Below are 25654 nucleotides of genomic sequence, written 5' to 3'. Positions count from 1 at the left end.
TGAATAATAGGATGAAGTCATTTTAGAATATGAGGAGGACTTTTTAAGTGCACTTGCATGGTGTGATGTTTCTTTTTTTGTGGGACATAATTATGGCATGCAACTCACTTTCTCTTGTTTAGAGTGCAGTGTACACACAGAAAGATAATACAGATCTCTTTTATCAGAAGTAGTTTATTGATTTAATATGTTTACTACATTTTTCAACTATATGTATTGATCCTTGTGTATGACAGATAGACTTTTTTAAAGCAAATGATCAGAATACAGTATTTGAACTTATAATACGTCTACCGGATGAAAACAAAACACTCTGCCAGCTCTGGACGTCAAATGTCATGCCCCTTGTAACACAATTTGACAAGTATCATGATAGAAACTACCGAAAATGAGCTGCCCATGTTGGTATAACCATTCTGTTCCCTTACAGCTTTAATACATTTTTGGTTTAGCCTACCCACGGAAATGTGATAATCTGAAAGGGTCATCTACTTGAATGAATATTGTTTTGGGTATCATGTCAGCACTCTTATTCGTCAACATTGTCTTTACATTAACATCTGTGAGAGGGCTGGCCGTCCACCACCGAGTGGGCATCCTATGGAAGTGATGTTGTCATTGAGGCTTGGAGAAATTAAACAAGAATCTCCCACTTAATAAAGAAGAGCTAACGTCTTGCATCAGTCTTTCAGTACTTCACCAGACCCTTTATTTCTGCTGCACTTTGGCACTCTCAAACCTTCCATAAACGTTTTGACTTGTGCTTGACGTTTTTGTAAGTACCACAGTCTTGAGAGAACCCAAAGTATACCCTTTAGTTAAAGGAATGTAAATACCTAAATATTGGACTGTTGCTATATTTTTCACTGGTTTTCGCAATTTTTCACCACTGCAGGCTAATTATGAGGTGACATTTTTTCAGGGATGTATGCAAAAATGAAATCTGCAGGACTAACCACTCAACTATTACACTTTACACAGGTTAGGTGGTGCAAGTGTGTGTTTCAAAGTTAATAATCTTAAATACATTTGTAGTGCACACAGTTACTACTCAAAGGTGACCTGGTGCTAGCTCAGCAGTATGGGAAGAAAGAGGTCAGAAACAATGCTGGACCTAGATGTTAAACAGCACATTTTCAGATCTTTCCTGAAGGTGAGCAGGTTGGGACATGAACAAATGTATTATTGAAGCTGATTCCAGACATTGGCTGTGCAGATGATAAAGCTTCTGCCACTCCAGCAGGTTCTGGGAATCACCAGGGTATTGGCTCCCAGGAAACAAAGAATTCTGTTGGGTACATACCATTTAAATCTCTGCCTAAGATGGAAGGGGCCAATGTTGTGTGACACCTTGAAGGCCGTATGGAGAACTTTGAATTTGATACAGTGCCTTACCAAAAGCTGATGGAGCTTTTTAATTTCATTTTTAACTGACTTGAATTTGGGTATGCCAGACAAAAGTCTGGCTGCAGCGTTTTTTTTTAACAATTGCAGTTTGTTAAGATTTTGCTGCTGCATATTAAGATACAGCCCGTTACAGTAGTCTAAGTTTGCTAGGACAAGAGTAGACACAACTATTTTCTGAGACTCCCAGGGGTGAACTGTAGAATCGTTTTAATCATCCTCAGTGTGAAGAAGGAAGAGGCCATTAATTTACCCAGCACCAGTGCAAAATTACAAAGCACAGTTGCAATTTACATCACATAGTCTCAAATCTTAACACGTTTTCTAATTTGTAGATAAATGTGACATGAACAGGTAAAGCGTTTTCCAGAGTCCTAAACTAGCACCTCAGATTGTTGAAGTTTTAAGTGAGCAGAGAAAGACACATTATGTGTCAACTGTTGGGTCTGTGTTTGACCTCAGTGTTAAGCATTACAATCCCATCAGTTTAACGTATCTGTTGGTTCAGTAGGGAATCAATAGGAAGAGTGTTACTAAGTAGGTAACAAAAAGCTGTTTGTAGAAACCCCGGTGTGATTTAGAAACACTTGTGATGTTATAAATCACATTTTCATTAGGCAACATTAGTTCGTTTAAATAAAAGTAATACACAAGGTGACTGTCGCTGCCTCCCTTAATGCTGTTAGTCCTGCTGAACTGCTACTGCTCTCCAGAGTGCAATCCGAGTGTCAGCACTGGCAGGTGCGCAACACAAAAGAGTTTGAATTTTTTGATAAGTGAGGGTCCTGCCATGAGTGCTTATCTCCTTATGCAGTGTCCAACATGCCTACAGGTAAGTAGCCCTGTCCTCTCTTCAGGGATTAAAACTGGCCCCAGGCAATGTGCCTTCTCACTAACGTGTTGTCAGCGACTGTGGCCTCCTGAGCAAGGCACAATTACTGACACAGTCCATGCATGGGAAACAAGCTTTACCTCTAACCTGCACGACAAACCATCTATGTGCTGGTAGCTACACATGCACAGTGGATGGTGCGGGGGCACAGTACTTCCTGTGCAGAATGTGCAAGTCAAACTGATCTAGTAAGATTACCTCTGTGTGGTGAAAGCACACTTTGTTGGCATTGTCTTTACCCTTTCAGTCTTAACTTTATGTATTTGGCATACAGGCTTCTGAAATGTCAATGTATGGTTAAGTTATACATACCCCAGCCAACGATGCAGAACTTGAGGATATATTTCCGTACGTAGGTGTTAAAGACCTTGACTAGTGCAAGGTACATGTGAAAGGCTTCAAGAGCCATCCAAGTGAATGTTACCAAGAGAAAGTAATGAAGAAATACAGCAACAGATATGCAAAGGCCTGGTACGTTGTTGTACAAAGCAATCCAGGAATCCAGCAAGAAGGTTAGGTTCAAACAAAGCAAGGCAGCACACAGTTGGATCAGAATCTGGGATGGGTAATCCCTTCGAATTTTCCTGAAAATGAAGATGCAAGATATTGGTTAGATTCTGAAATTCTCAAAGTACTGTGAATTTTTTTTTTTTTTTAACTCAAACATGTATTTTATTGAGGGCAACAAGTTTGATAGACGATTTTGATTGTGAGCTGATTTTTTATTACTATTTCCTTCGATCCTCTTGGTGATAGATGGTACTTTTATTTTGTTTGCTTAATAAAAATCATCACCAAATGTAATTCTTAATTACCTTATTCTGTCTTGTTTTAAGGAAAATTCGACCCAATAATATATACGTATACATTAAAACACAGCATTTTGATTTAAGAAATTCAGCATACATTGCTAAGCAAATTGCTCACATAATGTAAAATTAATGTATCCCACATTCGCAACCCTCGCAATAGTGAGCTGTTTATGTCAAAGGGTTGGGAGGGATTTTCTCAGCCTAGAACCTGGTTATTTTACAAACCCTGAACCAAATAATGCCAGGATTAAATCCATCTGTGGTCTGACCTAGCAACAATAATATAGAACGTGCAGCACGGTCTCCAAATTAGGACACTTTACGTACAGTGAGGATTAAAGAACCAATTTCCATACCATGATATTCAGATGGTCAAGGAGACAAATATTCTATTAAAAACAATTTGCAAAAGTTCAACATAAGTTTATGAGTAGTAACAATGATGCAACGGTCATTCTACATCACTCCTGTTAACCGGACTAAGGGCCTGATTACAAGTTTTGCCGTCCTACTGCGAAGCGCCACGCCAGCGCTCCGAGGGAGGACCCCAAACCCATACAAACACCGCCTGCCATATTAGGACTTTCATATGTGAGCCTTAGAAAAGGCACTGCCGTAGGAACGCCAAAGCATATTCCTGTATGGCATGGACTGCACCATGTTGTGCGGTTCATGCCGTGCAGGAACTGGAGTGCATACATACAGGGGGGTACAACATCTGCCTGCCTGCATCCACCCCCAGGCCCAGAGGCAACAGGGGGCCATGTAAGGGCCCTCTGAGTTGCCTCTCCGCCACCTTTTACATGACAGGCTCACTGCCATGGAAATGATGGCCGGGAGGTAACTAGCAATATGCTTGGCGGTCGCACAGCAGCACCGCCAGCCTGTTGCAGCCCCTGACCGCTGCAAGACCACTGCAGGATCACAGATCCTCAGCAGTTGCACCGGTCCTGTGGCAATCCGACTGCTGTTGTTGTAATACTTTGGGCAGGCCTGCAGTGCAGCGGTGGCCAAACCGCCACCACGGGTTTGGCGGTCCATTCGTAATCGCCCCAAAGTACACTTTGTTTCACAAATCAAAATAGGACTCTGTTAATTTGAGGGTTGTGTCTTGTTTGTATTGGAAGAGTGGTTTAATTTCCCTAGATTTAGTCCTGTCCATTCCCAATCAATCTACAGAGTGCTGTTTCTGTTCCATTTATCAAATTCCTTACATGCCTCTGCGCAGACTACTCACATGCCTTATAAAGGTAGGCTGTCGCACGTGGATTAGCTGGAGCACGCTAACACTCCTTGATGACCACGGAGGCTTTGGAGTCCCTGATCAATATCTCTATTACCTTACTGCTCAAGCCATTTTGCTTACGTCTGGTGTCATCCTTGTGCTAGACTACAGTACCATAAATTCGGACCCTACACATGCTCTTCCTTTGATCCTCTCTACAATAGTATCCCAGGGGTTAACTAGAAACCCTTTGGAAATACATACGATCCCCATCACAAATTGGGCATGATCAAGCTCCTCCGCTGTTTGCAGCCGATAGACATAAGGCAGCCGCTCAGACTATTTATTGATGCTGGCTCCCGATCCTGAAGATGGCGAGGAAAGGGACATCTCAATAAAAGAGAGGGGCCCTTTAATACCGAAGAGGTAGAGCACCAAATAGACCAAGGTCAGAAAACAAGATTCCTCTTTGGCAGACTCAATTGCTTCACTCTCATTCACACAACTGTAACCACACCATATCACCAAACCATAAATTCAAAGTTAAAAAAAGGGGAGTAATCACATAAACTCAGTGTGTTCCCAATATTATTTTGACAATTTGTTGTGATTATTTAAAAAAAGCACAGAACAATTTCATTTTTAAAAAACAACCTTTTGTTGTATACACTTTAAAAAAAGAGCATAAAAAACGACAAGCATTTTATAAGATAAATCACATACAATAAAACAAACATTAAAATTCGATTTGACAAACAAAGCAGGAGAACACATTAGACAGTAAACTCATATCATTCAATATAAAACCAGTCTGTAATAAATCATTTGTGGCAGTCGGAATATTTCATATATTGATTTTCCTTTGACTCACTAATATCCCAAAGATCTAGTGTAAACAGTTGTTAAAAAACATCAATGCGTTTCGGTGGGTACTAGCATATGACAACCACCTTCTTCAGAAAAAGCGATATCTCCCAGCTACAATTTGTTATCTTTGAATTCCTAAGTATGACGACTCCTGGCCAACCTCAAAGGAGATCTGGCAGAAGTGTCTTCTACTACCTCGCTCCTAAAGCCTGGAACGACCTGGCTAGCACACACAGCTCCTGCTTCAGTGCTAAGATACCCTCTGGTGTGGAGTGGATCATCTCCTTCCTCGCCGGAAGGACACAGAGAGTCCGCCTCCCCCCGTTCAGATCGGAGGCCACCGAAGTCATCTGCGGCGTTCCTCAAGGCTCCTCGCTCAGCCCAACACTCTTCAACGTCTACATGAGCCCCCTCGCAGCCATCGCACGCCAGCACAACCTCAACATCATCTCCTACGCCGACGACACCCAGCTGATCGTCTCCCTCACCAACGACCCCGCCACCGCCAGAACCAACCTGCACGAAGGGATGACAGACTTAGCCAAATGGATGTCGAACAGTCGCCTGAAACTGAACTCGGACAAGACGGAAGTCCTCATCCTGGGATCCTCACCCTCCGCCTGGGACGACTCCTGGTGGCCCCCCGCCCTGGGCAGCGCACCCAAACCAACAGACCACGCACGCAACCTGGGCTTCATCCTGGACTCCTCCCTCTCCATGACCAGACAAGTCAACGCCGTCTCCTCGTCGTGCTTCAACATCCTGCGCATGCTACGTAAGATCTTCCGGTGGATCCCCACCGAGACCAGGAAGACGGTCACCCAGGCCCTCGTCACCAGCCGACTGGACTACGGCAACTCCCTCTACGCCGGAACCACCGCCAAACTCCAGAAGAGACTCCAGCGGATCCAGAACACCTCAGCACGACTCATCCTGGACATCCCCCGCCGCAGCCACATATCCGGACACCTGAGAGATCTGCACTGGCTCCCGCTCAACAAAAGAATCACCTTCCGGCTCCTCACCCACGCACACAAAGCCCTACACAACCAAGGCCCAGGATACCTAAACAGCCGCCTCAACTTCTACGCTCCCAAACGCCAGCTTCGATCGACCAGCCACGCCCTCGCCACCGTCCCCCGCATCCGAAGAGCCACCACAGGAGGAAGGTCCTTCTCCTACCTGGCCACCAAGACTTGGAACACCCTCCCGGCCCACCTCCGCCTGACCCAAGACCACCTCGCCTTCAGGAAGCAGCTCAAGACCTGGCTGTTCGAGCGGTAGCGGACCCCCTCCCCCCAGCGCCTTGAGACCCTCCGGGTGAGTAGTGCGCTATATAAATGCTTTGATTGATTGATTGATTGATCTTGAGTGAGTTGTGCTCTCTACAAATACAGATAACTTGATATAACATAACATGGAGGAAAAATATATGAATGCTAAAGTACAATCAACTATAGTTCAGTTTCATGTTGATTAAATGTGGGAGAACATGTTTTGTTTGTTAAACAAAATGCATTTTAATTGTTAAAAATCTATCTATGGTGACCATTTTAAATGAGCGCTTTCTTTTGTGCTTTGGGGGTTGTGTCACTAATGTGGTTTTTGGTTTGTCTGCATTCCATGGAATCTTGTTCCAGAGCCTGTTCATTTTTGGATATGTGTTCGTATTATGCCACATTAATAGCTGTACAATATCCCTTTCTTATCTTACAAGAGCCAATAACCGGTATGGTGCCAGAATGTTGAGTTTTAAATAATGTGCTACCAAAATATTGTAGCACAAGTATTGATAACCAAAATATCAACAAAGCAAGTATGCATAGGTATTCATAGATTTACTGATTTACTATGCCTAGCTCCATGTGTATGTACCTTGATGAGATATACATATCTTCAAGGTATGTATATGTGGACTTAACGCCACATAGATGTACCTTGAGGATATATACTTTTTCAAGGTATGAATATGTAAATTTTACTTAAGTAGAGATAAACATAATAATTTATATTTAATGATTCAGTTTAAAAAAGAGAGAAGAGAGGTGTCAGTTTTTTTCAGGGTCTCCTATTCTAGGTCACTGGCCTCCCTTTTAAACTTGCTCTCTCTTCTTGGTCCCAGCCTTCTCCTGTTCTTCAAGAAGAAAGATGGAGAAACATTCTCCTCTGGAAAATTATATTTATGGAGTGAAGAAATCTTCTCATAGGAGTGTTGATTCTTCTTCTTTGTCCCAGAACCTCCTTGTCTGATGTCTTTAACAGACAAGAAGGTTTCCCTTCTCCTCAGCATTCACCAGTGGACTCTTGGGTTATTCTTCGACTCAGAGCCGTACTGGCCATAGCAGCACTGGGCATTTCCCCGATTGGCCGCAACCCCCCTCAACCCAGGGATTGGGGGGCGGCAGAGGAGTTTGCAATGGCCAGTTTCAGTTCCCAGTCCGGCCCTGCCTCGACTCCCAGAGGAAAATATATTCAGAAGTCGTTACATACAGTGAATTAATGTATTTTATCCAATATGCAATGGCCTGTGGAAGACAAACACCTATACACTAGTGAAGAATTGTTTTAATCGAAAATTTCCAACATTATCAACAAATTTTGAAGAGAGAGAAGATTGTTTTCAGCTGCTTGCCCAGATGGAAGTTCAAGCACAATTCTTTTCAGAGATGGTGTTTGAAAATCCCAAGGCTTCTGAGATGTGTCTGAGGGGTTGTGGCTACCTATTCTCATTTACATTTGAGAGAGGGGAAATTGGATGCTTCCCAAAAGAACTGATTGCTAAGCATGCCCTGTTCTGCAATCAAGCTTCAAGTATTAGAGTTGGAGGAAGTTCTTTACAATTCCTTCAAGATCCATAAACACACAAAGCCTTTCTGTCACAAGTTTGGGTCATTTGAAAAAAAGTAAAAGAACTCTTGAGAGAAGCCGCCATAGGAAATATAACCCCTTTTCAATCCAACAACACCCAGAACAATGATTCCTGTCATCAAATCTCATGGGGAAAGGGGGATTCAAAACTGTGCCTTGCTCTATTCTAAAATAGTAGACGATTAATTCATAATGGGAGCTTCAGGATCAATGGAACAAACTAATTACAGATAGAGAAGTGCTGTAAGTTATCTTGAGAGGCTGCATGGTGGACTTTTTTCCTTCCCTTCCAGATTCTTCTTTGATTCAGACTCTCTGGGCCACGGATCCTGTAAAGAGAAAATCTTTACAGACCAACATCACAATGCTTCTTCTGAAAAGAGCCATCCTTCCAGTCTTGCTTCAGAAGAGAGAGTCTGGGTTGTACTCATTTGTTTTCCTTGAGCTGAATTTGTCAAGGAGTACAGACTTCTAATAGAATTAACGTTTTTCAACAAATGAATTCTAGCTATCCATTTCAATATGAACTCACTTCAGCATTTTATTCCCCTAATATTGACAGGGAATTTTCTGCCCCGTGTTATCTTCATATTCTGACTGGAGTATCACATCTGAAGTACCCCAGGATTGTGGTGGGAGATCAGCACCAGAAGTTTTAGGTTCCTCTGTTCATGTTGAAAACCGTTCAGAGGGCATTTATAAAGGTTTTAGCTCCAGTGATTTCTCTACTTCAGAACCAGAGCACCAGAGTCCATACGTATTTGGACAGTGTTTTAATTCCACCCCCTTGTATGTGCAAACCTTATGGGTTTCCAGAATTGGGACACATGCTCCTCAATATTTTGGATTGTTATTCAATGTTGCCAAAACCGAAAAATATGTGGTATAGAGGGGCCTGGATATGGACCTGGTTCAAGGTAGACCTGGACAAGGTATATGAAATACCTGTTTCACCAATCATTAAAAAGAGAAGCATCAGCAAGGCAATGAGTTCACATGGAGAGTAAGTATTCCAGTAATACATTTGTTTCTATCTTTTATTTCTCATCAATAAGGTGCAATATAGTTGTGATTTCCTGCCTTTTTGTTCTTACTTTTAAGCAGAAACCCTCTTAATAATACCTTGGGCTTGCATGCACCTGGGCAAGGCTGCCTTACATATTCTTCGCAGTTAACCACAAAATTCAAGCTCATCAGAGTGGGTGGCATGATCGGGACTGCGTCATTCCTGCACGCACTGCATACTGAGCCACCTTGTCGTACTGGATTTAAAGCAAAGCCCCAACACAGTGTGTCCCGACCCCTCCTTGCTTGAATAGGTCATGGAGGACTTAGGGATGTGCGTTCCCCCACCTTGAACAACCTGTATAGGGGGATCAGATTACATGGATAATACCTCATGTCATATGCCGATGATCTGTGATGTATTGATGTAACTGGCTGTCAGGTAATGAAAGTGTGGCATCATTCAGTTGAGTAAATCCACTGTGTTAGTTCCTGGGCCCGTCATTGGTCCTGGACTGATTGTTGATATTGCTCCATATTTTAAAATCAATAAATATACCAAAGAAAAAGAAATCTGAGATGGTTGCAGATTTCATCAACTCTACAACAAGGGACTCTTTTCTTTTTCAGACCAAAGATTCTGATAAATTGATGTCAGCAGCCTGGGTTGGCCTTGAGGGTCCAATCAACTCAGGGCCTTTGGTCAGCACACTCTGCTAATTGAAAAAACAGATAGCAATTGGGTGAGCACTTCAGTATTTTCGCAGTTCAAAATGGGTGCAGTTCTTCAAGTTTGTATAGACAACCTGGTCGAATACTATTCTGTAAATTACCAGACTGAGATTAGGTCACACAACCTAAACTGGTAGGCTCTCCAGATTTGCTCTTGGGCAAAGGAGAATCTTCTTTCTGCCGAAAAATGTCATGTCAATTTGTTTAACAATGTTGAGGCGGATTGGCTGAGACAAATGTCCCCCTGTTCACAGGACACTGTTCTCAATCCTCCCGTATTCCAGCAATTTTTCAAGATTTTGGTTTTCCATAGCAATAGGAACAGATGCTCTCGTGAATCCTTGGTTGAAATCTCTTCTGTATCTCTTCTCCCACCTACCTCTTAGTCCCCAGAGTTCAGCGAGAGAAAGCACACATAATGATTATTTTCTTCATTGGTAAAGGACATGTTTCCTTTTTTTGTTTTCTGTCCCGACGCAAAAAGAACAGAATTGGGTTCTTCCCCTGCCCCTCTCCCATTATGGCAGCCTGTCATCATCTGCAACTGTTGGTTTGGAGATTGAAAGCAGGGTGAGAGGCGATGGTAAAGGTCTCCCAGTTTCTCTCTCTATTCAAACCTTTAGAAAAGAATCAACAAAGAAGTCATGTAATGATCGTTGGGCTTCTTTTGACCAATGATGTCATGCAAATGCTTTTTTCACTGTCAGTTGCCAATCTGAGAATACTGTGCAATATTTGCAACACAACTTTAAAAACAATGTCGCTGTTTCTACTCTGAAGCTACAGTGGTGAGAGATTAGAGCTTTCAGGGCTCCTTACAGTGGCCTAGTGGAATATTTAACAGTTTCAACCTGTTAAGGCCAAGGATTTGGGATTTTTATCCATCTGGGATCTGCCCTTAATTTTAACCTTTTTTACAAAAATATTCAGCCTTTAGATGAAACTACAATAAAATGTTGGACTCTCACAAAATTATTTCTAGTTGGTATCACTACAGCAAGAAGGATTAGTGAGTTGGGGTCTTTTTATTTGTAGACATCCATATTTAATGATATATTACGATTGGGGCCAAGATCAATTTGGCCTTCCATAGGTAGCAGGAAGAAAGCATTCCATTTTTTTTAACAACCCCACCGCAGAAAAGAGGCTAGGTTTTACCTTTTAGATGTGGTAAGAGCAATGAAGATTCAGTTATACAGGCATGCAGAATGTAGGCAGTTGGTTTGTTCATTTATTTTAGCACAGCTAAGAGAGGTTATAAGTCTCTCAAAGCTACTGTGCGCTGATGGATTAAGAAAGTAAGCTTCTGAGAATATTAAGATTCAAGCAGAGATTTTCCGGAATCAGTTTCAGGTTGCTCTACCGGTCGAAAGGTGTGCTTTATCGGCAGAGTGGGCTGGTGTTTCCATGGGTTAAATATGTACTTGGTCTGCTTCTTCCAAATGTATTTCACACCACAGGGTAAATCAGACCCCAGGAGATGAATTGTGTCTTGATTCAGAAGTACGTTTTAGGCAACGTTTTCATAAATTTGCATTTCTATCTTTAAACGTTGAGACACACTTTTTCTTTTTGGAGTGCTATAATAAAGATTGTTTCAGATTGGCACTCCTTACTTTTTGTTGTAGTATGTCTTAAATTGGTGGTAACTCAGATCGTGATAAAGACATACTACATGGGCATATCCTCAGTTAAGTATGAGATCGGATGAGAAAAAAGATGTGGAGATAATCTCAATATTACTTACTAAACATCATTACTCCTCATTCCAGTACTTTCAACTCTCTCCCCTTCCCTTCCTAGGGGCCTTCACCAATAATCTGATGGAAGGTCTTTATTAAACATGAAGTGGTAAAGATGGGAATACATTTCATTGGAGTGGGGTGAATTGTGTAAGGCATGGGTACTAGCAAATATTTTCCTGTGGGCCGCAAAGTACTGTCTATAGCATGCCCGAGGGCTGCACCAATGGCAGCAAATTGTTTTCAACAAATTCTGAGTTTTATACAGAGCAAACTCGACACAAAGGTATAAGAGTGCTTTACATGAGCACCAGTTGCGTTACAGACGGGCACATTCATTTTGTTATGCATGGGGAAATTAAGTGATTTGCCTAGAATCACAGGATGATGAGCGTCCCGACTGGGAGTCAAATCCGGGTAACCAGCTTTGAGGCTGACTGCTCTAGTTATTAGGCCATGTCCTCTCCCCAATGCGAGGGTCGAGTTGATGAAAGGTTGGTTTAGGGAAAAGCGAAGCCGATGCATGGTGTGGACAACAAACCAAGCCTTCACATGATTTCTGTCTGCCATCAACGTTCTATTCTCATGAACCAAGAATTAAAGTCAAAGCATTAACTTCTAATGTCAAACTTGAGAAGGAAAGAGATTTTCATCTGGTGGCTGAATTGCAAAATGTGAAACCAGATAACCTGGTAGGAGTCCTGTCTTCCCCACTTGACGAAATTGTTCAGGATGTGTGCTGTCCAAAACCTTCTCTTGTGTGTTATTTAATAATTATAATTTTCCAACTATATAACAACCAAGGCTACACATAAGGTGCACCTGACTAATGACTTGCCTCTTGGTTCACCAATGGTATTGTTTTCGGAATGGGGGCGGCATTATAATATTCGAAAACTAACACTGCTAATAAATGCTTACCAAAGCAGGGATATAATCTGATCAACTAGGGTAAAATGCCCATGCATGTTAATAAAATACACTTTTGAAGTTTGCAAAGAGTTTATCATGTTTTTACATGTTTAGTGCAAGATGTCTTTAAAACTAAAGGTGTTGTCTAAGTTGTCTACGACACCCTCTTCTCTTCTTTACGTTAGTTAACATGTAAACAAAGCATGCCCATTTGTTTCACAGCTTTCTGAAAGTTCCTGCTTTGTCAAGTGAACAGCGACCCAGTGCTTCTGTTCACCAGAGGGCAGCAATTAAAGGTCTGGAGGGCCGCATGCGGCCCCTGGACCGTACTATGAGTCTCCCTTGTGTAAGGATTCATATGGAAAATAACTTGCGGAAGCGAGTGATGACCTAAGTGGGTGATGCGTCACTCAAACTTATTTCTGGGACAAGAATTTTGAAGAATCAGAATAATGCAGACAAACAGGAAATAGTCTGGACATTACGTGAACTTTCCATTATCACCAGGAATGCTTACACCTGGGTGTAGAGATTCACGCACAGCTCTGTGCACATCCGAATATTCATGTTGGGACAGAAAAGTCATCGGCATAGCAATGGTTGTGCCTGCCTGCACTGAGTGCCCAACTGTATTGATTTCTGGCTCCCTAATGCTGATTTTTGTTATCATAGGCAAACCTGGATCATGTGTACGCACCATGACATAGGCATATCTCGTGGACTGTGGTCTTGTTGGACTGGGAGGGGCACTGAAAGCACTACTCTCATAATAGTATAAGGTTACTGCCTTCATTAGGAGCTAAGCAGCACAAACAAGGGGCTGGCAGAATACAGTGTAGTAATCAGTATATGTGAAGGGATCCTTTTAAACCTGTGTCACTGGAGGGAGGCCTACAGCCTCACTCATTTTTAAGTTCCTCTGCCGTGTGCTTACCTTACCCATTGTTTACATCAATTTGTTGAGAAGTGCTGCGCAGCACAGTAATGGTGCAGCTACAGTGGGAGTATGTATGACTAGAAAGGGTACAATACAGGGATAATGTAGTCCTGAGCAGGGTGTGCATGGTGAGTGCATGGACTGGGTGTATGTGTGCTTATGACTGGTACAATACATAGAGGATGTAGTACTGTGCAGTGTGTGCATGTTAAATATATGTGCTGGATGTATGTGTGCCCATGAGCGGTACAGTACATGGAGGACACAGATCTGTTTAATGTGTGGTGGCTCTAACACATGCACAGGGTGTATGTGTGCCTGTGGATGGTATAATACATGGAGGGCCCTGGATTCCATTTTGGGAGACCCAGGCCTGTATAGAGAAACATGGAAAGGAGGTAGTGAGATCCCCCAGACAGATTTGTGTATTGATGCGTACCTGTAAACTGGGACACATACTGGAGAAGGAAGAGCTAGGCTTTCCCTGTACACTGCAAAGGGTTCTATTTGATTCAGTGAGAGGTTACAAGGAAGGGGATTGGACACACCCCAGTAAGATGGGGCTGGAGGAAGATCAAAGAGTAGGGCTGTGACCCTAGGCTAACCTGTTGATACACATATCACTGTGGCTTACATCCAGGTGGGAAATCTAGTCACTCCCATGGTCTGTGTTGTGGGACAATCCGCTTTCGAATCACTCCTGCTGTGACAGACTGCTTTCAAGAGGAAGAAGAGAGCATAGGAGCGGGCACTTCAAAAGAAGCAGGCACCCAAAATGATCTTTAAAGACTCAGACTCTAAATTACATTTATTGTCTGGAAATGGACTATAAGAAGACTCAAAAAATTGTCATCTGCCATGTACCCAGATGGGCTGTGTGAGGAGGAAAGCTGCGCAAACCTTCCACCTGGGACCAGGACTGGGTGCTAAGGTCTGCTAGTTTCCATGCTGGGTGAAGGGACATCACCCAGTAAAGCCAAGACCACCTGCCATGGAGTCTGGAGCACCAGTGCCTGCCTGCTTGCCAAGACCAGTGTGCCTTGAGGAAGATTTGAGCATTGGAGGAAGTGAGTTCCAGTGGGGAGCCCTGTTGAGTTGACTCCCTCGGTGAGGTGTAAAGAGGCAACTGTTACAGAACACAGTTCATGGCCCCAGTATGCCAGAGGAGGGTCGCCTTGAATTGAGTCCTGTGCATCACTATGCCGATTGGTCAGAGTCATTACCGAGAGGACTAAGGGTGCTGTGGCCCCTGCACACATGCTTGGGATGAAGGATTTTCACTAGTATTATCATTCCTCCTTTCGTAGTAGGAAGCAGGGGCTTACCTGGTAATGAGGACCTCCCGTCGCCGCTGAGGTGCAACCACATTTGCAGACACTCCAACAGCTGAGTGCAACCAGCTGACAGCAGCTATCTCACCTGAAATGACTGCTGCTGCTCCAGGTCTTTGATCCTGCGAGGTGTGGGTAAGACTGATTTTGGGCCAATTGGCCCCAGGGGAACTTGCTTCTAATTAGCCCTGCAGCACTGGTATAACATTGACTTTAAGAAAAGTGTCATAGTGCACTCTTGAGACCGGACTACTAGTGGGGCTTACCCTAATGCTGCCTATAGTGAATAGGGAATAACTACATTCGTTAGGAGCAAGGAAGGAGTAGGACCTCAGGGACCTAAAGAAATGGTAGAGCTCCAACCTCAGGGGGACTGTGCAGTTGTTTTTGAATGTTGCATTTTTCCTTTGTGTTATTAGTGTTAGAAAAAAAATGCTTCTCTTTTTGCATAAAAGTGAGTATTTGATACTTATTGCTGCTGAGGTGTGCATTTTCAGTTGTGAGCCTGTCTTCACCCCCTTGCAATCTACCTCCCACTGGAGGGAGACTTGGACTGCTAAGAGACTATTGAGAGTCTAGTGTAGAAGTGGTATTTCGTCCAGTTGCTCAGGATCCATAGTAGGTTGGGCCCCGAGACATCAGGAGTAAGAAATGCGTTACTTACCTGTAACTGCAGTTATCCAGTATTGGTGTCTTTCATAGATTCAAATGCCTGAATCATTCCCCGTCGTCGAGACGGGAGTCTCCGGTACATAGAAAAGTAATGTCCTTGTTAAATAATCCAAAAGAACATCTTATAGTTGATGAGGTTTAAATACAGCACAGCAACATAGAAAGCAGTCTCCAGATCCACAGGAACAGTGCAACTGACCTGAAGCCTGGAGGACAGTAGTGTTCTAAGAACACTTAAAGAATAACAGAGAGAATTAAAGGTACAGGTGAGATTATAATAAAGTGAAATGCAACACATCTCCCTTTAATACAAAAGAAAAGACTAACAGAAGATCATGTTTCATAATCATTAAATTTTGTAGGACACAACCTAGAGCGATTAGAAAACTTGACTCTTGAAGCATTGGAATTATTTGTATCTTTTTGAGAACATGGAGAAGAGACTAATTGCGAGGTGGGACACTTTGCAACCCGCCTGATGTTCCATAGTCTACCATCTTGGGTAATAACACTGTTGCTAAAAACTTTAACTAATTTCATGGGTTTACCAAATTTATTGGAACATTTTGAAATAAAACCAGGTTTTTTAATTCTAACAACATCTCCCACAGTAAATTTTGAAGACTTAACATTCCACTTTTTATCATACCATAATTTGGTCTTAGCTTGTTTATCTTCAACTTTCTGTGCAGCTTGTTCAACTAGATCTTCAGAGAAGGATCTATTGGCACACTTATCTCTGAACCACCAAGGACATATGGATGAAACAGGATCACGTCCTTTGAGCAAACGGAAGGAACTAACTTCAGTAGTGGAATGGGGAGTAATCCTGTAGGACCAAAGTTTTTCCCTCAAAAGTGTTTTCCAATCTGAACCATTCTTAGAAACATCAGAAACAAACCCTGTCAAAACTCTATTAAAACGTTCTACAAGACCGTTTTCATGTGGTTCATAAAAAGATACTGAATGGTGTTTGATGGAATGTAATTTAAGGAAGTCCTCCATTTCTAATGACGTGAGCTGGACCCCATTATCTGTGACTAAAACAGAAGGACAACCTTCCCTAGAAAATACTTCTTTAAATAACTCTATTACAATACTGGTAGAGGCAGATGAAACAAACTTAACTTCTGGCCATTTAGAATGGTAATCTATCAGTACAAGGGCATAACGAGAATCAGAAGGAAGACACATAAACGGACCAGAAATATCAAAATAATTTTTTTTCCATGGTGACGTAGGCCAAGAAGTAGTTTTCAAAGGGGGAATATTGGTTTTCAACATTTTGTCATTCCCCATACAAACAGAACATTCTCTGACTTTATGTTCCACTAAGCGATCCAAAGATGGCCACCCAAAAAAATTTCTTATCAATCTTTTCATGGCAGACATCCCAGGATGAGATTTATGTGCGATATCTAAAATTACATTTTGTACATTAAAAGGTGGAATACATTTGCCAGATTTGAAAACCAAATTATTCTCCAACTCCAACTCATTTGAAATATTAAAAAATGGCATAAAATCTTCTTTTAACAATTTCTTCTCAGGCCATCCTTCTTGAATAAACTTTTTAATAGCTTGTAAAGTAAGATCTTGATTATCAGATTTTTCCCACATTTCTTCAGAAATCTCAGCAAAGGAAGTAGAAAGCACATCTTGTAAGCAAGAAACAATTTCAGAATCACTTAGATTCTCATTATTTGAACACTCACAAGGATGACGAGACAAGAAATCTGCTACAACATTCTTTTTTCCTGGAACATATTCTGGAGTGAAAGAATATTCTTGGAGTCTGGAAGTTAACCTGGAAATGCGAGCTGTTGAATTCCACCCTCCACCCGGAGAAAGAATGTTGACTAATGGCTTGTGATCAGTTCTTAATACAAACTTACTTCCCCATATAAAGTTTCTGAAGTGCTCAATTGCCCATACACAAGCTAAAAGTTCCTTTTCAATGACAGCATATCTGCGTTCTGTATCATTGAGTGTGCGAGATGCAAAACATACATTCCATTCATCTTGACCTGATCTTTGAGACAAAACAGATCCAATACCATACATACTTGCATCTACTGTGATAACAGACATCCTATTTAGGCAGAAAGGTTTAAGAGTAGGGGCATGTAAAATGTCATTTTTAATGAGATCAAATGCCACTTGTTGTTCTCTTTCCCAAACAAAGGCATTTCCATGTCTTAATAGCTTTCTTAGTGGCTCAATCTTAGTAGCAAAGTTATTGACAAATTTGCTATAATATTCGCACATGCCTGCAAAGGATAACAACTGGTCTCTATTGACGGGTGAGGAAGCCTTACTGATGACATCCACATTGGACCTTTTGGGAAATACACCATCTCCAGACAAGGTGTGACCCAGATATTCAATTGTAGATTGAAATAACTTGCACTTGTTTGCCTTCAAAGTCAGACCACTCTTCTTTAACTTCTCACAAACACAGTGTAAATGAACCAGATGTTCTTCATCTGTACTAGAAAAAATCAAAATATCATCTTGAAAACACTTCACAAAGTGTTCTACATCTCTAAAAATATTATAAATGACCCTTTGAAAAACTGAGGCTGCCGAAGCCAACCCGAATGGCATTCTTGTGTACTGAAAAAGTCCTTGAGGGGTAATAAAAGCCGTGAGGCATTTAGACTCTTCTGTAAGAGAAATTTGGTGATAAGCCGATCTTAAATCGAGGGTGGAAAAGACTTTGGCACCTTCTAGCATGGAGACAACCTCGTTGATATTAGGGAGGGGATGACAGTCCACCAAAATCGCCAAATTTAGTGCCCTGAGGTCCACACACATTCTTAAAGATTTGTCAGGTTTTCTTACTAAAACAATCGGGGAAACCCATTCAGCTGAGCCAATGGGTTCTATTATTTTCTCTTTAACCAAATTATCTATATTTTTCTTAAGATCTTCCCTAACATTAATAGGCACCCCTCTCAACTTCTGCTTAGCAGGAATAACTCCAGATTTAAGCTTGATTTTATGTGAGAAAATTTTGAAGCATACCCAATTTGTCAGAGAAAACATCTTTAAATTTAGATTTGATTATTTCGGTTCCTTTTTCATTGGAAATGGAAGAGATATTTCCATCCTCAAAAATCTCACCCAACATAACAGGATCTTCAGCGCGAGGATTAAGTATTATACCAAATCTCCATTGATCCATCCAACCAATAACATTCACCCCTTTTTCTGCAATATACAAACTAATTTGAACACACCTGGATCTAAAAGTAATCTTGACCACAAAATGGCCTAAAATTTCCACTCTTGAACCGTTGAAACTGACTGCACGAATTCCAGAAGGAAGAATGTCATTTAAGCTTAACACATGTCTTAACCGTTCATCAAAATATTCCTTGGTAATAATGGTCCAAGGTGATCCTGAATCAGCCATTAAGTTGAGACTAACCCCCAAAACAAACATTTCACAAATGGGTTTCTTAATATTTTGACCATCCGAACTAATCAAAGAAATTTCTTCATCCAAATAGACTACAAAACCTTTTATTGGGTGAGGAAACATTCTCCGTGCTCTCACAAACACAACTGCAGTTTTTTGATTTATCTTCCGTAACAACAGCTACTTTAACATTGGGATTTTGTACAAATTTCCCTGAATCTCTACACATATTTGAAAAATGTCCTAACCTTCCACATTTCCTGCATTCTTTATTGATGGCAGGACATCTAGCAAACGAAGCAACATGCATTCTACTACCACATTTGTAACATATTACAGATTTTTCAAACCTTTTAAAATTTCCAGTGTTATTAAATCTGTTTGTGTTTGCATTTGAACGCAAATTTTCATTATGTCTTTCACCATGTTTGATCAAGCAAACTTCATCATGGGAATCTGACTTACTATTGGAATGTTTTTGTACAGTAAGCATCCATTTTTCAGACTGTTCTAGGGATTTGGCAATAGAAATTGCCTCTGATAATTTTGGATCACCTAATTCCCATAAGCGTTCTTGTGTTTTTTTATTCTTAACATGGACAATAATCTGATCTCTTATCATTTCGTCACAAATAGTACCAAAATTACAATGAATGGCTAAAGATCTCAAAGCAGTTATAAATTCATCAAACGATTCTGAATCTAGTTGTGCACGAGTGTAAAACTTATACCTATTAAGAGCTATATTAGAAACTGGTGTAAATCTTTTCTCAATTCTAAGAAGTGCTTCTTTATATACATTGGTGGATTCTCCTTCGCCTAACTCAGGTGGAATAGGCGGTAAAGCTCTAAAAACCATTTGCCCCTCAGAACCGAGACAATGCAGGAGAATACTTTTTTTTCTCTCCGCCCCCATGCGTTCGCCATCTATGGCTTTCATGTAGTTAAAGAACTCTTCTTTCCAACGAGTCCAAGGAATAGGCGGATCACCCTTATTTTGTAGGAACTTCTCAGGTGGATCAAACTGCATCTTTTGAATTTTAAGTGGTATGTGAGATTATTTGCAAAAATAAAGTAGTGTAAGTGTTAAACTTCTGTAAATATGTCTATTTCTGTAAAAGTATTTGTATAATATCTAAATGTCTTAAGATTAATACTACACTTGTTTCATGTAAACACTAAAATAATTCAATTTTATTCCTCAGATCAGGATCCTCCAACAAGGTGTTAAATATGATTAACCTCTGTAAGTTGGTAATAATTACAGAGATGTATCCTGTAAGTAATTCCAATGAGACTCAATTTGTCTTTTAAATTCGTTGAAATTACAACCAAAATTTCCTACTTGAGTTATTCCTTTATAAATCCGCTTCGACTTCCATTTATTAACATTGAAAACGAACTTTATAATGTCTCGATATTATTAGATGGCTCTCTCGACGATTACCGGTGATTCGTTGTCATGGAAATGAAGTGCCCAAAGTAAAATGGCTGCCACGCTGGATCACGTTGCGCTGTCACATCATCACGCACATTGGATCACGTTGCGCGATGACGTCATTACGGACCATACTTGATTGCTGTAGTTATAGATGACGGCTGGAATGGGAATCAGTTCTCTCGAGCGCTGTCCACGAGTAAGATTCCTCTTCCGATGACGACTGTAAACAGCTGCGTTGGTCGCGTGAAGCTCTCGCGCTCTGCTGCTCTGCTCACGATCCACCGGCACAAAGTTATTTTTGAAGGTAAACAAATCTCGAAATCTTCTAAATGCTTCAAAATTACTTATCTTGATGTTGGTAGGAGTTTTCAAACGGGGATTTTCCCTTTCTTCATCAGAAGTTTGCCAAATTCCGATAATTATTGTTTTAAGATGCAAACTTTGTTTCTGTAGTTTTCCACAAAAAAAAACGAAATTGGGAAAATTAAAACTCCACCTCTGTGCTGTAGTCCTCAATCACGATAAGGTCACCCTCGTCGCCAAATTTGTTAAATAATCCAAAAGAACATCTTATAGTTGATGAGGTTTTATTACAGCACAGCAACATAGAAAGCAGTCTTCAGATCCACAGGAACAGTGCAACTGACCTGAAGCCTGGAGGACAGTAGTGTTCTAAGAACACTTAAAGAATAACAGAGAGAATTAAAGGTACAGGTGAGATTATAATAAAGTGAAATGTAACAGTCCTATAGACATATATAGAGAAAAGTAGGCCTAAGGGCCTCCCCTTAGTAGCCTATCTATGTCCTTTTGTAAAAAGGACCAAACTCTAGAAGAGAGCCAATCAGCTAACACCTCCCTCTAGAACCTTCCTGACAGGAGCCTCAGTCTCTCAGATTTTCGTATGCACCAAGCTAAGTAGGCGTAGCACTGATAGAGAGATAAGTGAGTCCTTCCAGGGGAGGCGGGAGGGTTGCATGTGAATCTATGAAAGACACCAATACTGGATAACTGCAGTTACAGGTAAGTAACGCATTTCTTATCCAGTATTATGGGTGTCTTTCATAGATTCACATGCCTGAATCAGAGTAGAAAGCAATATCTTGTGCACATTTCTGACGGAACACCATATATAAGTCAGTAGATAATACATATCATGCGACTATGAACCATCATTATAAATATATATATATATATATATATATATATATATACATATATGAATATACATATATATATATATATATATATATATATATATATAGCAACCAGAAGTAGTAACAGAAAAATGTGCATACCAGAAAAGGATGGAGGGATGGAGGAAGGCTCACCTTACTGGAAAAGATGGCGTAGTACTGCCTGCACACTGCAGCATCCTTCATCAGCTCTATATCCAGGCAGTAGTGCCTGGTGAAGGTATGAGGCGATTTCCACATCGCCGCCCTGCAGATGTCGAGAACCGGCACTCCTGCAAACAGTGCCATAGAAGTCGACATGGCCCTTGTAGAGTACGCCCTGATTTTAGAGTGCAATGGCTGTCCGGCTCTGTCGTGGCAAAAGGCAATTGCCGAAGAGATCCATCTGGAGATGCTTTGTTTGGTCAGCGGTAGACCTTTCCTAGGCCTACTGAAGGCTATGAAGAGTTGGTTAGATTTTCTAAAATGCTTGATTTTGTCAATATAAAATTTTAGACATCTCTTAAGGTCCAATGAGTGCAGTGATCTCTCAGCAGCGGTGCTGGGATTTGGAAAGAATGATCTGAGGATCACAGGTTCGTTTAAGTGGAAGTCCGATGGGACTTTAGGAATAAACCTAGGATTGGTCCTTAAAATGACTCTGTCATCCCTAAACTGCAGGAAGGGGTCTTGAATAGAAAGAGCCTGCAGTTCACTGACCCTCCTTGCTGATGTAAGCACTAGCAGGAGAGCCGTCTTCCACGAGACGTATTTCACGTCTGCTCTCTGAATGGGTTCAAAAGGGTGTTTCATCAGTTGATTAAGAACCACATTCAAATGCCATGTTGGAGGTATCATCCTTGGTCGAGGAAAAGATCTATAGAGACCTTTAAGGAACTGTTTTATAAGTCTACTAGGCCAGAGAGAGGGCCCTTTAGACGTCCTTTTAAATCTTGAGATCGCCGCCAAATGTACCCTTATGGAGGAGTGGACAAGGACTGACTACGCCAGATGCAGCAAGTAGGGCAATATTTGTTCTGGAGAGGTGGCAAATGGACGTAAACCTTTGTCCGCACACCAGATGCAGAAGCGTTTCCACTTTAGGGAATAAGTCTTATTAGTGCTGTCCGCTCTTGCCCTGGCTAGAATGTCTTTACAATCCTGCGGAATGTTCATATTGCTGAATTCTCGGTACTCAGGAGCCAGGCCGACAACCTGAGAGATTTCAGATCCGGATGTTGAATCTGCTTGTTGCTCATCGTGAGCAGAGATGGATGTTGATGCAGATGGATCGGCGGCTGTAGAGAGAAGCGATGAAGGTCCGTGAACCAATGTTGCCTCGGCCAGAATGGGGCTATCAGTATTAAGGTGCATGGTTCCGCCTTCATCTTCCTGATGACTCTGGGAATCATTGAGAATGGTTGAAATGCGTACGCAAAGATGTTGCGCCAGGCGATGGAAAATGAATTTCCGATAGACCTTGACTGGGGATGCCAACTTGCGAAGCTGTGGCATTTGGTGTTTTCTCTGGTCGCAAACAGGTCGATTTGCGGTGTTCCCCATCTCGAGAAGATTTGAACTGTGGTCCTCATGTCTAGATCCCATTCGTGCGTCGAGGACCTCTGCCTGCTTAGGGCGTCTGTGATGACATTGTCCTTGCCTGGGACGTACTCCACCCTCAACGAGACGCCGTGGAGAATGAGCCAATTCCAGATCTTCTGCGATTCGCGAGGTAGAGTTAGCGAACGCGTCCCTCCCTGTTTGTTCAGGTAGTGCATCGTCGTGGTGTTGTCGATTCTGACGAGCACAAGGGATTTCCTGATCCTGGGCAAGAAAGACTGCAAGGCTAGAAAGACTGCTCTTAGCTCTAGCAGGTTGATATGGAGCCGTGTCTCCGGTTTCGACCATTTGCCACTGATCTGCAATTCCTGCAGGACTGCTCCCCAACCCTCCAGGGAGGCGTCCGTTGTAATGACATGAGGAGTTGCTGGAAGCAGGAACGGCAATCCCTGTGAGAGGTTCTTGGGCAACCTCCACCACTGCAATGCCTTGGTGATTTGCATTGTGATCTTTATGCGGTCTTCGAACGATCCAGTGCATTGCGTCCACTGTTTGGACCAAGCCTCTTGGAGTGGACGCATCCGGAGGCCACAGTGTGGTATGAGTAGAATGCACGAGGACATCATTCCCAAGAGGGATTTGAAGGCACGGACTGGTAAAGTTTTCTTTGAAGCCACAGCTGAGGCCAGAGAGACGATTTTGCGTTTTCTCTCCTGAGATGGGAAAGCCTTCGCGGCTTTTGTATCCAGAGTTGCTCCGAGGAAAGTAATGACTCGAGAGGGATGTAGAGTGGATTTGTCTCGATTTAGTGTAAGACCCAAGTGCTTGAAGAGAGTCAAACAGGCGTCGGAGGATTTGGTTGCGCCTGTTAGGGACGGTGCCTTCACCAGCCAGTCGTCTAAATACGGGAAGACTTGATGGCCATGTTGTCTGAGGAATGCTACCACCGGTGAGAGACACTTGGTGAATATCTGGGGTGCAGACTTGAGGCCAAAAGGGAGGACGCGGAACTGATAGTGCCACCCCGCCACTGCGAATCGTAGAAATTTCCTGTGAGTTTTGTGGACTGGGATGTGAAAGTATGCGTCCTGCAGATCTAAGGACGTCATGAAGTCTCCTTCCTCTAAGAGCCCCAAGATCTCCTGAATCGTGACCATGCGGAACGATTGCCTTTTTAAGAATGCGTTGAGTGCCCTGAGGTCTAGAATGGGCCTCCATTTCTTTTCCTTCTTTTGAACGAGGAAGAAGCGGGAGTAAAACCCTCTCCCCTTGTGAGCTGTTGGTACTCTCTCTATAGCTCCTTTCTGTAGCATAATGGAGATTTCTTGAAGAAGCAATCGCAGGTTTTTATGGGGCATTGGGCGAGGAGGGGTTGTTGGAGGGATAGTTTCGAATTCTATAGAGTGTCCAAATTGAATTAACTGGAGGACCCACCGGTCCATTGTTATCCTCCTCCAATTGTGGAGGAATTGGGTCAATTTTCCTCCAATCTTCAAAGAAGGAGATGAGGGATGGACTGGCTGTAGGAATAGGTCATTGGCGTCCGCCAGTGGCCTTCCGTTGGTTCTTTCCTCTAAAATTGGACCTTCCAAAGGAGGATTGTCTGCCTTGCTGTTGTTGGCGAGGTTGGTATTGTGACTTGCCTTGGCTATAAGAGTAAGATCTATTTTGATAACTGCCTCTGTAAGAGGTCTGTCCTCTGCCTCTGTTCCCTCGAAAGGAATGGTTCCTAAATTGCAGAGTGCCGAGTGCTCTCGCTGTGTCCATGTCCTTCTTTATTGTTTGTAGCGCTTCGTCTATCTTGGCTCCAAACAGGTGTTGTCCATTGTATGGCATGTCCAGGACCTTAGATTGCTCCTACTGCCGAAATGAGGTAGATTTGAGCCACCCCTGCCTACGCAGGACAGCCACACCTGCAAGCTGTCTGAATCCAGTCATTGCCACATCCAGAACACAATCGATCAGTTCAGAAGCCGAAGATTGGCCTTCCAGAAGTAGGGCTTGAACTTCCTCCTTCGTGGCATCTGGCAGCTCAGATAAATACGGAGCGATGTCGGCCCACAACTGTCTATTATATCTTCCCAGCAGCGCAATAGAATTTACAGCTTTTACTGTCATTGCCGAGGTGGTGGTAAAACGCTTCCCAATATTGTCCAGTTTCCTGCCCTCCTTATCTGGAGGAGCTGTGAGTGGAGAGGATGGATTCCTGGATTTCTTCTGCGCTGCCTGTGTAACCGCAGAGTCTGGTTTTGGATGGCCTGTAAGGCAGGCTGGCGCTGACGTTGGGGCCTTGTATTTTTTGTCCAGCTGTGGAACCAGTGCTGAAACCGAGGCTGGAGTCTGCATCAACTGCAGGCCCTCTTTCCAAATATGTTCAATTATGGGAATTGATCTGGTTGTCCTTTTAAGTGGCTCCTTAAAATCATAAAGGAAACAGTCAGTTTCCTGAGACTCCATCGTCATGTGGAACCTTTTGGCTGCTCTCTCCATTAGATTGTGGAACCCTCCTATGTCCACCGGAGGTGAACCTGACGTAGCGGGCTCCGGGGATGCAGGAGAACAAATGATGTAGTCATCACAGTCATCATGATTGGAAGGGTCATCTTGTATTTCCCCTTCCTCTTGTTGTCCTTCCTCATCGTCCGATGATGGAGG

The 25654-nt window shown here is 42.4% G+C and overlaps 1 protein-coding gene across 1 annotated transcript in view; it reads right to left on the bottom strand.

Annotated features, from left to right (window-relative positions):
- The window catches only part of LOC144772946 (adhesion G-protein coupled receptor G2-like), a 1412864-nt gene that overhangs the window by 196532 nt on the left and 1190678 nt on the right, over positions 1–25654 (bottom strand). The window contains exon 32 of the mRNA XM_078657647.1: positions 2609–2880. Coding sequence (XP_078513773.1) covers positions 2609–2880 — 272 coding nt within the window. The remainder of the gene's footprint in view (positions 1–2608; positions 2881–25654) is intronic.

Source organism: Lissotriton helveticus, chromosome 8 (assembly GCF_964261635.1).
Source record: "Lissotriton helveticus chromosome 8, aLisHel1.1, whole genome shotgun sequence".
Taxonomy (NCBI): domain Eukaryota; kingdom Metazoa; phylum Chordata; class Amphibia; order Caudata; family Salamandridae; genus Lissotriton; species Lissotriton helveticus.
The sequence above is the reverse complement of the archived record's forward strand: the minus strand, read 5'-3'. Positions and strand labels throughout refer to the sequence as shown.